At 34.5% G+C, this 15,356-nt stretch overlaps 1 protein-coding gene across 1 annotated transcript; it reads right to left on the bottom strand.

The window, feature by feature from the left end:
• Positions 1–11,364: 11,364 nt before the first annotated feature.
• On the bottom strand, positions 11,365–14,109 carry LOC145093957 (guanine nucleotide-binding protein subunit gamma 2-like). The gene is made up of 4 exons (XM_079032204.1): positions 13,865–14,109; positions 12,606–12,658; positions 12,466–12,510; positions 11,365–11,628 (listed from the first exon to the last, which is right to left on the bottom strand). The coding sequence occupies exons 1-4, from the start codon at positions 13,973–13,975 to the stop codon at positions 11,544–11,546; spliced, it is 294 nt and encodes a 97-aa protein (XP_078888330.1). The 5' UTR covers positions 13,976–14,109; the 3' UTR covers positions 11,365–11,543.
• Positions 14,110–15,356: the final 1,247 nt, after the last annotated feature.

Genomic DNA, 15,356 nt, shown 5'->3' with positions numbered 1-15,356 from the left:
CCCCTCCAAATCCACATTTGCTCGAAGCCCTAAAAGTCAACGAAGAGGTCAACGCATGGCGTGTACGCTGGGCGTACGCCTTACTACGTTGGGCGTACGTCCAGCCATGCATGCATTGGGGGTGGCTTAGCATTACGTTGCGCGTAACTGGGAGTACACTCAGCGTACGTCCGAATCTTGTTCATTCAACTCTATTGGTCTTAACTCATTAAGACAAAAGCTACCATCTCAGATGTCGGTCCAATAAAGTCTCTTATAGCATAAATTTGGTGACTTTAAGCCCCCTCAAGGCTGAATAAGTCTAGATCTCAATTAATCTCACTCATTCACCATAAAAATCCTAGTATCTCTTAAAGGGGAAGGTCTTGACAACCAAGACTCCACTTTTATGAACTCTAACATTTGAATACATCAAGGAGGACAGGTACAAGGTTCTGGGGTGGACCAACCCATAAAGCTTCAAGCTTTGGGGACATAAACCCTAAAATGGACCTTTAAATGAACTATGCAAAATAAGAGTAAAGCTTTCAGCTTGATACCTCTGATTGATGCTCCATCCTCAAGGAAACTCATATCCATAAGCTTGAACATCCACTCTTCTTCTTTCGAAGTTCCTTCTTCTCAAAAGAATCCCACGATATTACTTCCTAAGCCTCCAAATGCACTCACAAGCTAATAAATGAGATTTAGGGTTTTAAGAGGAGGAAGGTGTTGGAAAATGGTGGCTGGATATGAAGGCATGATGTTCTTTAAATATGGATACTCCAATAGTTAGGGTTTTTCTTCCAAGACCTAGTACGCCCAGCGTACCCACCGGTACGCCCAGCGTATTGGGTGGCTTTCGCGTTCCTCATACACGTATGATTACGCCCGGCGTACTCATAACTACGCCCCGCGTACTCAAATCGCCACACTTTTCAAAATATGGACTAATCTTTCCAAAACATCAAACTGTCGTAGCTTCTTCGTTACAGGTCCGTTTACTACGAATTTTACACCCACAGAGAGGTGACAAGAAGCCCTACGCTCCCAGTAACTCGTCCCAGCTCCTAGGGCTTCCTCATGCCTGGGTTGCAGCCCACGAATTCCTAAATCATAGACGATCCAAAACAGGATGTTACAAGATAGTGGTATACCAAACAATTATCCCAAAGACAATCGTCTCAAAGATAATCAACTACTAGTGGGCCGACATTGGTGCCTTCAACCCACTCCTACTGGAAGGTAACTCACTTCAAACTGCTATAGTCCACTGCAAGAGTTCCTTAGCTGCTGTCCTGGCAACTCCTCGAGATATCAATACCTAAAACATCACCCAATTATCCATTGGGACTCAAACCATGATCCAAAACCCTTACTTGGGGTGAAATGACCATTCCACCCCTGACCCATCTAGGTCCATACTATATAATCCATGAAAGCCCTTTAATGACCCAATTTTCCAAATTGAGCCCAAACCCTTTCATGGGACCACCCTCTAGAATCTATTACGAACTCCATAACCCTTCAAGGGTCAACCTTGGTCAAAGTTAATATTCTGGTCAATGTCAACATCCTGGTTGAATCAACTCATAGAGTTGGTCCATCAACACATCGAGTTCCATGAATCAGAATCCTTGAATCGCGATCATCAGAATCCTTGAATCGCGATCCAACTCGTTGTGTCACCCCTGACTCACCGAGTTCCCTAGCCACTCATGGTCACGATAAATCGAGTCAACACGTCGAGTCCCTTCACAGACTCGTTGAGTTGTACCTTAAACTAAATCGGGACATAATGACTCATCTTGTCGTGCTCCCTTATGGACTTGCCAAGTTCCATGAACAGTATTAGGAAAATTCGACCGGACTCGTCGAGTTCCTCTATAAACTTGTCGAGTCTCTTGCATTCCTAGACTATACAACTTTTTCCTTAGATCTAAGGCTCCAGAATACATATCTATATTGTTTCCATAACCTATTTCTGTAAAGTTGACAACTTGATAGCTTTGCACGCCTCAAATGTATCCAAACTCAAGATATAGCAATCTACTTCCATGAACATGGCCTTTTTTTGGACAAAAACGGGTTTGAGACCCTTTTTATGATTCTAATGGCCAAATATTACTAGAAAGTGGGAATCCTTAACATATAATCCATGGAGAGTATCATTTTTCCCATAATGGGGTCAAAAGACCCTTAAATCCAACTAAAAGAGATCTAAGAAATCATTGAGCAAGTTTGAGACTTGCTTACCCGAAAATGTTGAGAATGGGAAGATGTTTCTGGATCTAAGACCCTCTTCTTGAATCCCCAAGCTTCTCCTTCTTCCTCAAGCTTCAGTGCACACAAACTCACTCAAAAATGGCTCACAGACTCTCACAATGCATTAGGGTTTTGAGTTTTAGGGTTTAGGGCTTGGACGCTGGAAATGAGGCCAAAACCCTACAGTTAAGTTGTTTAAATAGGGTGCAATATCCCGAATTTAGGGTTTCCCAAACCCAGACCAACTCGTCAAGTAGGTTTCTCAACCCTCTTCCACTCTTATTCCTACTCGTCGAGTTATCCCTCTTGGACTCGACGAGTTGACCTTCAAATTGCATATTATCTTTCCTTAATTAGTATTCTAGATTTCAGGTGTTACACAAACCCTGAATTAGGGTTTGTAATTAAACTATGGCCAGGTCGTGGCACTTACTTAGCCTCCACGTTTTCACTGACCATGGCCATGCCGTGGGACTCATTCACCACGTCAAAGCCACCAAAAATCCAGAATTTGAAATATTAATACTTTTAAAGAGAGACATACCCAAAACATGGTGTTACATCTAACTTCAATGTATTTCATATCTCTTCATCAAGTACATAGAGAGAGTATTTCATTCAAATTTCCCACTTTCCATGATCTAGAACAGAGAATGAGTATTCAAAGTTATGCCATTAGCAACATTATGCAGCAAATGAGAATTATAGTTGTTTGCCATTGAAAAACATGATCAAATTGTCAAAAGCTTCATAAATCAACAAATTAAAATGAAAAATGTATATGCAAACAAGATCATATCTACCAAGTGAAAAATGAAATGAAATTCCAACAAATTAAACAATACTACTATTATACCACTTATTGAGACAAGAAATCAACAACAAACATAAATGTAGAATTAATACAAACAAACAAAATACAAATATGCTTTGCTTTACCGAGGAATGCAAATAAAAGCTCAAGTGATATAGTAAGAACATGAACTCAAAAAAGGATTAGTTATATTATCTATCCACCATTATATATATTATCAAAATAACTAAGTCATTGGAATAACAACCAATAATAATAAGACATGTAGAAGAGCACACATGATTCAATTACTGAAAGGAGCACTTACGAAGTGCTCCCTACTCAGCAAATAAAAAACCTTTACAAAATGATGAAACCTTCCTTTGTAAGTTAAGACAACCACGACAAACTTCGGACTACATCACTTGACTTGGCTTTGGGTTTATGATTAGGTGGATAGCCATGCAACTTATAACATTTGTTCACAGTGTGTCCTTGAAATTTGCACTGAAAACAAAAGGAATGGTCTTTTCATTTGATTTGTATTATGATTGGAAGTCTTTTAAACATTTGATTTTATCAATGAAAATCATGGGCTATTTAGTATAATTCGATATGGATTTATGTTCTTCTTCTTGTGTGACTAGAGAATATACACGACTGACTGCAGGCATCATACCTATTAATAAATTTTTTTAGAAAATGGGATAATAATAGCCTTGGAAATTCTAAGAATTGTGATTTCACTATCAAATCAAAGTATTGGGTGGTACTCCCTAATCTTTGATTGGATAAGACTCAGAAGAGAAAACAACAGAGAATGAGATATGAATTTCGTGAGTACCAGAAAAAACTGACAAGAATTGGTTAAATATCTCCTTTGTCTGAAAACTCTGTCATAAAACAGTTTGGTAACAGTCAAAAAACTATCATAAATCCGGGTTTTCTATAAGGATTAATACCAAGCCAAAAACGGGTCAAATATTCTAACTTTGGATTTCTGATGCTCGGTCCCAGCCAGGGGCTCTGCCCCTTAGACCCCGCCAGGGGCTGCCGCCCCTTGGACCTCGCTCCTAGGGGCGCTGCCCCCGGACCCCTGTTCGTTCAGGGGCTTCGCCCCTAAATGACAGTCTACTTTTAATCTTGAATAAATTTAAACAAGTGTGCACTCCACACCTTCCTTACTTGTTTAATATTTATCAAGATACTTTTGGTCACACAAAATAATCCCATTACACTTAAATCACATTAGTGAAACAAATCACCAACAAACCTCTCCCCATTTAAGTGTAATCTTGATTAATTTAAAAACAAAAAACATAACAACATACTGATGCATAAATGAAATATCGTGACGATTGAATTTCACATTAGTATATTATTCATTCCAAATATTCGAATATTAGGGTGTCACTAAGGATTGAACCCTTTCTACTCTAAGTGAATACATGAAGATAATATACAAAACATTTTACATTCTCAAAGTTCTAACTTGACACTATATTTTACTAGCTTGTGTCCCATCCTTCAATAAGGATATCAAAGTCAAGTCCCAACTTCTTGAAGCAGCTAAACTTCATTCTTATATAGGTAGTTCTTTTGTTCTTGCACCTACAAATGCAATTTTTCAAAGAACTATTAAGAAATAAAATTTCAACCTCCTTAACTTGCAGTACTGAACACATACCTTGGGATGATGATAAAATGTGTTCCACTCTTCAAATATCAAGCTTTCCACACTGAATTCAGCATCTAATATTGCATTTGATGGGAATTGGGTATCTCAATATAAAATATTTAAGAGGACTTTAAACCCATCCCTATAGCCACCTTGTGCACAAGATTTCTTGCTAACCCTTTGGTTAGATGATCGGCTAAATTCAACTGAGTTCTTACAAATTCCACAGATATCACACCAGTCATGATAAGCTCACGAATCATTCTATGTCTAACACCTAAATGTCTAGACTTCCCATTGTACACTTGACTATAAGCCTTAGCCAAGGTTACAGCACTATCACATCTGATAGAAATGGTAGATATCGGTTTGGGCCACAAAGGAATTTCATAAATCAAATTCCTTAGCCACTCAGCTTCTTTACCAGCAGCATACAATGCAACAAACTCAGAATCCATGGTTGAGTTAGTTATACAAGTCTGCTTCTTAGATGCCCAAGAAATGGCACCTCGTCCAAGAAGAAACACCCGACCACTAGTAGAGGAGTGATCCTCTAAGTTGTTAATCTAGCTGGCATCTAAATAACCTTCCAAAACAGAAGGATATCCACTATAAGTTAAACCATAATTCATGGTCCCTTTCAAATACTTGAATACTCTACTCACAGCTTGCCAATCATGTGAACTAGGATTACTGGTATATCTACTAAGCCTTCCCACAGCATAAGCTATATCAGGCCTAGTACTAATCATGGCATACATGAGACAACCAATATCCCTTGAGTATTCAAGTTGAGACACCGGAGATCCTTTATTAGGTAGAAGCTTAAGACTAGTATCTATAGGGCTGCTAATAGGAGAACAATTCTCGAAGTTAAACTTTTTCAATATCTTCTCAATATAACGAGATTGATAAATTAAAATCCCATTGTTTCTTTTTCTAATTCTTATACCAAGAATTACCTCAGCCTTCCCCATGTCTTTCATATCAAAACTATATGATAAGAATTTCTTGGTTTTATCAACTTCTTCTAAATCAGTACCAAAAATCAACATATCATCTACATATAAGCAAATCATGACTCCTTTACCAGAAGTATCAAATTTTCTATATACACACTTGTCAGCTTGGTTTAATGCAAAACCATTAGACAAGACAACATCATCAAACTTTTGATGTCATTGTTTTGGTGCTTGTTTCAAACCATATAATGATTTCTTCAACTTGCACACTTTGTGTTCATTTCCAGGCATCACAAACCCTTTAGGTTGTTTCATGTATATTTCCTCATCCAAGTCACCATTCAAGAATGCAGTTTTCACATCCATTTGGTGAATCACAAGATTATGTATAGCTGCAAAAGCTAATAATAATCAAATAGTAGAAATTCTGGCAACAGGAGCATAAGTATTAAAGAAATCAATGTCTTCCTTTTGTCTAAAGCCTTGGATAACCAATCTCGCTTTATACTTATCAATTGTGCCATCTACCTTCATTTTTCTTTTGATGATCCATTTACATCCTAATGCCTTGCAACTAGGAGGTAAATCAGCTAAAACCCAAGTATTGTTATGCATAATAGAATCAATTTCATCATGAATTGCCTCTTTCCAGAAATGAACATCCTTAGAAGCCATAGCTTCACTGAAAGTCTTTGGATCCTCTTCAATATTAAAACAATATTGATGTTAAGAAATAGTTTCATTCCTTGTTCCTTCAACTAAATATAGTTGAAAATCAGATCCAAAAGAATTAGCTTTTCTAGCTCTGGTGCTTTTCCTAGGTTTAGGTACAGAACTTGCACCACCGGAAACATCTTCAGCGTGAGTAGTACTCTTGTTGGAAGATTGATGAATCATGTCCCTTGGTCTAGGTATAGATGTAAATATTTCTTCATCAAAGATAGCATCTCTTGACCCTATCACTATGTTTACAGACACAGAGTCATTAGATTCTAAAACATAGAATCTATATGCCTTAGAATGGTCAACATATCCAATAAAGATACAATCTATACCTCTCTCACCCAATGTTTTCCTTTTGGGTTCAGTAAGCCTTACAACTGCTCTACAACCCCAAACTTTGAGATAACTCAAATTTAGTACCTTTTTACACCAAAGTTCATAAGGAGTATTCTTACTCCTTTTATTTGGAGTTCTATTCAAGATGTAACATGCAGTTAACATTGCCTCACCCAACCCTTCACTTAAACCAGAATATGACAACATGGAATTAACCATTTCTTTCAAAGTCCTATTCTTCCTTTCAGCTACTCCATTTTGTTATGGTGTATATGGAGCTGTGGTTTGATGTATTATTCCAGTTGATTCAAAATAAACTGGATCATAATACTCACCACCTCTATCAGTATGCAATACTTTTATTAATTCATTTTTATGAAGCTCAACTTGTTGTTTATAAATTTTAAATTTATCAAGTGCTTCATCCTTAGAATGTAGCAAATAGATATAACAATATCTAGATGCATCATCAATAAAAGTAACAACATACATCTTGTTTCCAAGGGAAGGTGTTGCATGAAAATCACATAAATCACTATGTATAAGATCCAACACCTTGCTTTCCCTAACAACATCTTTGAAAGGTTGTCTAGTGATTTTAGTTAGCATGCATGTTTTACATTTTTCATTATTTTGCATATCAAAATCAGTAATTAAACTCATTTTAGACATGTCTTTTAATCTCTTGTAATGAATGTGTCCTAGTCTAGCATGCTATAACTCAGATTTATGAAAATTATTGCTAGTACTACTAGAAGCCATGCAAACAGAATTATCACTAGAAGGATAATTAATATTAAGCCTAATCATTCCATTACATATATAGTCAAATCCCATAAAAGAACCATGTGTTGACAAGATATACTTGTCACTTTCTAACACTTGTTTGTAACCACAGTTATTTAATACAATTTCAGACATGAGATTCTTACGAATCCCTGGAACATATAAACATTGTTCAAACACAAACATTTCCCAGAAGTAAAAGTAAGTAAAACAGATCCTATGCCCTTGATTGGTTCAGTTGCAATATTTCTGATTTTCACAACAGATCCATCTTCAATTGGTTGAAAGTCCTTGAACCAATATAGATCGTTGCAAACATGACTTGTTGCTCCCGGATCATCCCACCATGCAACTTTATGATCCTGCACATAAAATGATTCATAAATCACAAAAATATAATTCTGAATATATTTAGAATTCTGCAATGAAACAGAAATCTGACCTTGTTGCTTTTCTGGATCCTTGGATCCACTTGGTCTAGCACCATCCTTATTCACTTTGCAAAGACGACAATCTTTCTTGAAGTGACCCGGTTTGTTACAATTCCAACAAACCAACTTAGCCTTCTTGTTGGAAGACTTGTCATCATTTCCTTTAAACTTCCTTTTTCCATTAGACTTCTTGGGATTCTTTGAACTTTCTCCTTCCACCATGTTCACAAAAGAGGAACTAACTTGGTTTTTGCCTTTAGGATTGTTATGAAGTTCTTGAGTCCTTATGTACTCTTCAATCTTTAAATGGCTTCCAAGTTGAGTCAAAGTCAATTCCTCTTTGTTATGTTTCATATTGTGTTTAAAATCCTTCCAGGAAGGGGGCAGTTTGTCAATAATCACAGCCACAAAAATGGCTTCATCTATTTTCAGATTAAGTTGAGCAAACTGTCCCAGGATCCTTAACATTTCATGGAATTTTTCCATAACAGGCTTGGAGTCAACCATCTTGTAACCCATAAAGTTACTGACAAGAAACTTCTTGCTAAAAGCATCTTCAGCCATGTACTTGGATTCAAGAGAATCTCACAGTTCTTTTGCATATTCGAAATTTTGATAGATATCAAAAAGAGAGTCACACATACCATTGAGAGTATGACCACGACTTATGTAATCATCATTTTCCCACTTTGATCTCCTTCTTGTTGTCTCCAAAGGTTCATCTTCAACAGATTCTGGTAAAACTGGCATGGGTGTACTCAGAACATACACCACTTTCAGAGTGGTAAGGAGAAAATGCATCTTCTTCTGCCATCTACAAAAATCTTGCCCTTCAAACTTGTTCAATTTGTCAAACTTACTTGTCATATCCTTCACAGAATCGCCACTTGCCATGATCACATAATACTTTGATTTTTGTTACAAAATGGGATAATAATAGCCTTGGAAATTCTAAGAATTGTGATTTCACTATCAAATCAAAGTATCGGGTGGTACTCCCTAATCTTTGATTGGATAAGACTCAAAATAGAAAAGAACAGAGAATAAGATATGAATTTCGTGAGTACCAGAAAACATTGACCAAAATTGGTTAAAATATCTCCTTTGTCTGAAAACTCTGTCATTAAACAGTTTGGCAACAGTCAAAAAACTGTCATAAATCCGGGTTTTCTATAAGGATTAATACCAAGCCAAAACGGGTCAAATATTCTAAATTTGGATTTCTAATGCTAGATCCCAGCTAGGGGCTCTACCCCTTGGACCCTGCTCCCAAGGGCGCTGCCCTCGGACCCCCGTTCGTTCAGGGGCTTCGCCCTTAAATGACAGTCTACTTTTAATCTTGAATAAATTTAAACAAGTGTGTACTTCATACCTTCCTTACTTGTTTAATATTTATCAAGATACTTTTGGTCACACAAAATAATCTCATTACACTTAAATCACATTAGTGAAACAAATCACCAACAAAATTTGTCCTATTGTGTGAAAAAAAAATCATTTAAACCCATTACAGAAGTTCATAACATGTTCAATTTGAAGATATTGCTCAATCTTTTTGACTCTATTACATTCACAACACACTTTATGCATGAACAACATGGACAAAAATTGATCAATTTTTATGTGAGAGATTTCAAATTTGTGAATCATACTCGAATTGAATTTCAATTTTGTTACAGATTAACAATTTCCGTGAAATTTGATGAATTCAAGTTTTATTGCTTTGTTGAAATCATTCTTTCAATTTGGTCCAAATATCACAAGCAGTTTGGTCGAACATGATATTGATGCAAATTTCCTTTGATACAAAATTTAGAATCCATGAAATAACAAGTTTAATTATACAAAATTCGATAACAATCGACATATGAAGAGTAATATGGATGCAAGTGATCATCGCTTGGAGATATCACATGACCAAAGATGCATCCGATGAAGTCATGGAAATCATGGAAGATTGAATTGAGAATCCATTAAGAATGAACTAATGGTAAACTTGATGAACAATCAATAAGAACGATTTAGCAAGTGATTCAAAAACTGAAGCTATGCATAGCTCTGATATCATATTACAAAGTAAAAGAACGAATTACTTGAATTATCTTGATGATTTCAGTTACAATATATAAGAGAAAGAGAAAGAAGGCGTAAGATTACATCTAAGTTAAACCAACTGTTAGGAAACAAACAAACATAAGTACATAACCCAGATAAAAGTGAAATTACATGATTGCCCTTTCTACACTCTAATATTTTGATTGCTCTTTCTACACTCTAATATTTTGCACTAGAGTAAATTACATGAACAGTCCCTATGGTTTGGAGTAATTTACACGTTTTTGTTTCTAACTTAATTTTTTTTAACTCAGAAAATTTATTTTTGTTGCACGCTTGGTCTCTATCTTACTTAAAAAGACTATTTTGCTCTTGATTTTTTAATTTATTTAAATAATATGAGATAGATAAGGTAAAGTGAGGTAGAAGTGGAGTTGGATGTGTTTATTTAAATAAATTAAAAAGAAAAGGCAAAGTAGTATTTTTAGTTAATATAGGGACCAAGCACGCAACAAAAACAAAAAAAAAATAGACCTTCCAAGTTAAAAAAATAAATTAAAGACCAAACGTACAAATTACCTCAAACGATAAAGACCATTGGTTTAATTTACTCTTTGCACTATAACCTACCTATTTTATTGTACTAGGTGTGAGACCCATATATTATACGGGTTGATTTAAAAAATGATTAAACTTAAAGTATAAATTGAAATATTTTTTAATGTACAACTTTAAAATAAGAAATAACGAAAGAAACGTATTTATTACTAAAAATGAAATCAAACCAAAAATTGACAAGTGGATAATACTTATTTCAAAATTACCATAAAACGACAAATGTCAAAATTCATGAGAGATTGACAAGTGGCAAAAAAAAAACATTCATTTATTAAGGAGGATATGAATCATATACAATAAAACTCGATTAATAATTTTATACAAGGCCCACAGTATTCCCAATATTCTACGACTAAAATAAAAAATAATTACACGCCATCGTTTCTCTTCTATGCATACTTCAATTGTAGTCCGAAGTCACAACTAAAGAAAATAAAATTAGTTTAGAGACTAATTACAACATTACCCAATGTTAATCTTTAATTATCCGATTTTAACTTGATTACCAAAATCACAATAACTTGGAAAAAAGAAAAACCCACTTCCAAAAAGCATCCTTTTCTTCATATCTTCAATTAAACAATGTAACATAAAGATTCGCATGATCTTTAATTAAACAATGTAACATAAAAGATTCAAACTTTTAATCACAAAAACCATAATTATCTGAAAAAAAAATCGACAATACTTTGATAACAAAATAAACCCACAATAAAAAAAAAAAAAAAAAAAAAAAAAAAACCCTAAAACCCTTTAGTTTCCTCTACAAATGAAAAAGAATTTGACGTTTCTGCACAATGACCCATTTGGGAAAAGAAGCCTGTTTTGTTTTCTGTTATCTGTAATGAGATTTGTACAAATTCCACTCATTGCACGAATCCCAAAATGAAATCCAATGAATTTACGAAGAATATTTGTTAAAGTATCCAACATCTGCAACCCGATTTATCTTGAGGTCCCTCAAACCATCGATCCCATGATGGATTTGTGGGCCCATTTGTGCTGTCATTAAGAACATAAAATTGTAGAATTAGAAATTAAAAAAAAAAAAAAAAATGGTCAATGGTCAAGGGTTCGAGTATCAAATTTTACATTATCGGAGTTTATATTTTAATGTTCATTGGACTCCTTACTGTTGTGTACATTATTTACACATGATTCTTTTGGCATTGACCTTTTTTTTAATTATATGATTCATTTTCAAAGATAACATGACCTAATTGTCCTTGGTCATGAGAACGGTCTTGGTCAAAAAGGTGTCATATACGTGAGGGTATTTTAGACATTTAACTTAGGATGAAACGGTTGCAAAAATGCCCTCCATAACAAACGTTGAAAGGATTATATAATTCATGCTCAAAGCTAAAATGACCTAATTGTCCATGGTCATGAGAATGGTCTTGGTCAAAAAGGTGTCATATACTCGAGGGTATTTTAGACATTTAACTTAGGATGAAATGCTTGCCTATGCAACAATGTTTGAGCTTTTCCCAAACTTATGCAACAAAATAGTTTTTTTAAATGAAACATTTTACATTTAACATGACTAACATGTGAAACAACATGGATGCATAGTGCATAATTCGTGTCAATCGCATAAAATTGTAAAAAGGTGAAATATTGTTGCATAAATATTTTGATCATCTTTAATGTTTAACCAATATATTTTAGGCACTTTTTTGTAGCATAAATTTAAAAAAAAAAAAAAAAAAAAAAAAAAAAAAAAAAAAAAAAAAGATAGCATTAAGAAGCAATTAACCCTTTAACTTTATTAAACAAGTCTTGCCATTTTTATGGGATCGATATTTTTAATTTAACCAAAGAAGGAAAATGTCTTACATTGGAAGTAGTGGATCCGGCCTTGTTTCCACATTACTTAGGATTCTATTAAAAAAAACAAAGAAAAAGTTTGTTATAAAACCGAAAATCACACACAATTACCAAAAAAAAAAAATGAAAATTTATCACTTCATACTTACTCCTTGCATGCAGCCGATGCTGCTTCCATTTTTTCAAGCTGATCCAATTCCTCCTACAAATAATATCACAAGAATAAGCTTTTAATACATATAGTTATTTATATGTAACAAAAAAACATATTTGTATGTAAGTGTTTCAAGCAATAGTGTGTAGTTCAACGTCTCGTGATCAAAACTACGTAGTTTTGATTAGTGAATTGTAAGCAAAGTGTCGCGTATATGCATTCTTGGCTTTTAATTGATGTCCCAAAAATCATTCTACATGAAAAAGTCTCTAGATGTAGTAGAACTTTCTAGAGACTTTTTAGGTGAAATAAAATATTGCAAATTTTGTCAAATTGATAAATTAGGGCATTTGTTTGAAAATACTCTTTGATACTTGTGGAAGCTACATATTTTAGAAACATACAAGTAGTATATATGTTGTAGGGCAAAGGGCATTTATGTCTTTTACACAAACACATAAACAAGAACCTACATATATATTGTGAAGATATAAAACATGTATACAAAACAAATACATACAGGATAAACATACACAGAGTAGGTGGGCATTTATGTCATTTACACAAAAAAAGTGACGAAGAGCAAATCATGAGGCTATTATGTCCAAAAACAGTAATCCATTCTCCTAAAATGTTGAAACATTTGAAACCTAATAATCCAAAAGTAACAAAAACTACAATCGGACAATATGAACCTATTGATGAAAGCAACGAATTGGATCACATCATATTCTTAACCACATATGAAGATAGTTAAACCATATAAAACATAGCAGATCAAATTTGAACTTTTTGATGATTGAATCCAGATGAAGATGAAGCTTTTATTGTAAAAATCATAAATTGCTAACAGCAATGTCGATTGATACTGATTTTAGTTCAAAAGAAGCTTAGTGGCAAAAAGCAAAATCGAAATCAGAGTACTCTAAGATGGAAAAAATTAGAAACTTTCTGCGAAGAATAACAAAAGGTCGCATTGAATTGAGATAATTTCTTGTCATATGTTAACAAATAGACAAAATGAAGCACCATAAACTACAAAAAAAAAACAGATGAAATAAGCGAACTTCGATGTATAATTAACTTCAAACAATCATTGCATAATAATCCTGAATTCGAGGAAACGACATATAAAACAAAAAAAAAAAATTGAATTTTGAAGTAATCCCACAAGAACTAATATATGAAAACAGCGATGAAACGAGTAAATACTGAAATTAGTAAAAAGGGACTTCAAAACGCAAGAAATCAAACCTCCAAGAAGCGAGTTTCTTGTTCAAGTCTCTTCAATTCAGCCGAAATTCTGTGTTTCCCTCGAGTATCCGCTGCCACCCATCTCATCTGCTCTGATTTATCTGTTTGCATCTCTCTTTTATTGCACAAACACAATCAATCACCTATAAACACCAAGTCGAAAACCCTAAAGAATCACAAATGGGTAAAACTCCGTACTCATGACAGCACAATTAACTCTCTCGATAATTTTATGTCATCTCAACTGCAAAAGAATCGGGAGAAAGGACACCTTTATGTGGGTTTTGGCTTTTGAGGTGCTGAATTCCGATAGGAATCAATGAAAGAAAAAAGCACAATTTGTGCAAGCAAAGGAAAGAGGTTTTTCTGGGTTCTTTTTTATTTTTTGTCTTGGTTTCTTCCTAGTGAGGTGGGAAGGGGCCCAAAACCTTTTGTCTTCTCTTTCCCCCTTTTCTTTTTGTAAATTTGTCTTGTAAGTTCTTGATGGTGATGATGAGGACGATAGAAAGGGCCTAGTCTCACAATGGCGAGCGTGGCTGTCACTATTTATGAGCTTGCCCTACTTGTTCGGTTGTTCCTATCCTAATTCCTAAATTCTTGCCAAATGGTGGGGGAAATGGCAACAAAAAGAACTTTGCCAACTTCTTTAGAATCTAAAATGTCTCTCCATAAAATATATTTTTACTTTACAAGAAATTGTATTTTAATGGAAAAAGTTGTCCACCGAGACCTAATTTACAAGAAATGTTATGGTATTATTATGTGTATATGTATGTGATGAAAGTTTACAATTTTATTAATTATTTGATTTTAAACAAATTTAATCTAGCTTAAAATCAATCGCCACATGGAATTAAGTAACATAAAACTCTTAGATATAGAATTTGCATTATTAGAGATTGATGCAACTAAGTCTCGATAATGGGTTAAGGTGTGTGGTTGTGCAATTGAGAGTACAAGTTTCCGAGCTAAAATGTGTGAATCTCTCGGACCTATGATAAGTTGATAACAAAGGGAAACCCAGATCGGCCTTAATCCATGGTTGTCTAAGGATTACGCTCTAACGCCCAAGTTAAAATATGGATACTAAAAGATAATATGACACAGAATATAATATTGAGATCTCCAATGAGGGTGGTATTTGTATTGTTGATGCGGGAGATTAGATGCTTGTTGGTATGACATGGTGTTGGTAGATTGTTTGTTGTACTCCTCCGGGAAGGTGAACTGAGCACGAATGCATGTTGGTTGTAAAACCTTTTGTCAATATTGGGTGTTTGTCGTTTGTGTTCGTGACAAAAATTCTAGTCCTTTTTCTCACAATGCTCTAAGCATTTGAAAAATTATAATAAGCGAATACTATAGCATATATAATCGATCCTATATCTGAAGCCGACTCATTATGTCTCACATAAGGATTTGATATCTTTTCAGTTTCTTGTTATAATATTTTCATATATTGAATATCTTATGTTGAACCATTTCAACATGA

The sequence above is a fragment of the Lactuca serriola genome, chromosome 3 (genome assembly GCF_051521515.1).
Source record: "Lactuca serriola cultivar US96UC23 chromosome 3, Lser_US96UC23_V15, whole genome shotgun sequence".
NCBI lineage: Eukaryota > Viridiplantae > Streptophyta > Magnoliopsida > Asterales > Asteraceae > Lactuca > Lactuca serriola.
Note: the sequence above shows the minus strand (reverse complement) of the source record. Positions and strands in the feature narration are given on the sequence as shown.

What these genes read in the sequence shown, in the direction of transcription:
- LOC145093957 (XM_079032204.1), bottom strand. Translation starts at nt 13,975, where the DNA reads ATGCAAACAGATAAATCAGAGCAGATGAGATGGGTGGCAGCGGATACT. An exon ending in AAGAAACTCGCTTCTTGGAG is followed by an intron (nt 12,659 to 13,864) that starts GTTTGATTTCTT and finishes TATTATTTGTAG; the next exon opens with GAGGAATTGGATCAGCTTGA. An exon ending in GCATCGGCTGCATGCAAGGA is followed by an intron (nt 12,511 to 12,605) that starts GTAAGTATGAAG and finishes TTTTTTTAATAG; the next exon opens with AATCCTAAGTAATGTGGAAA.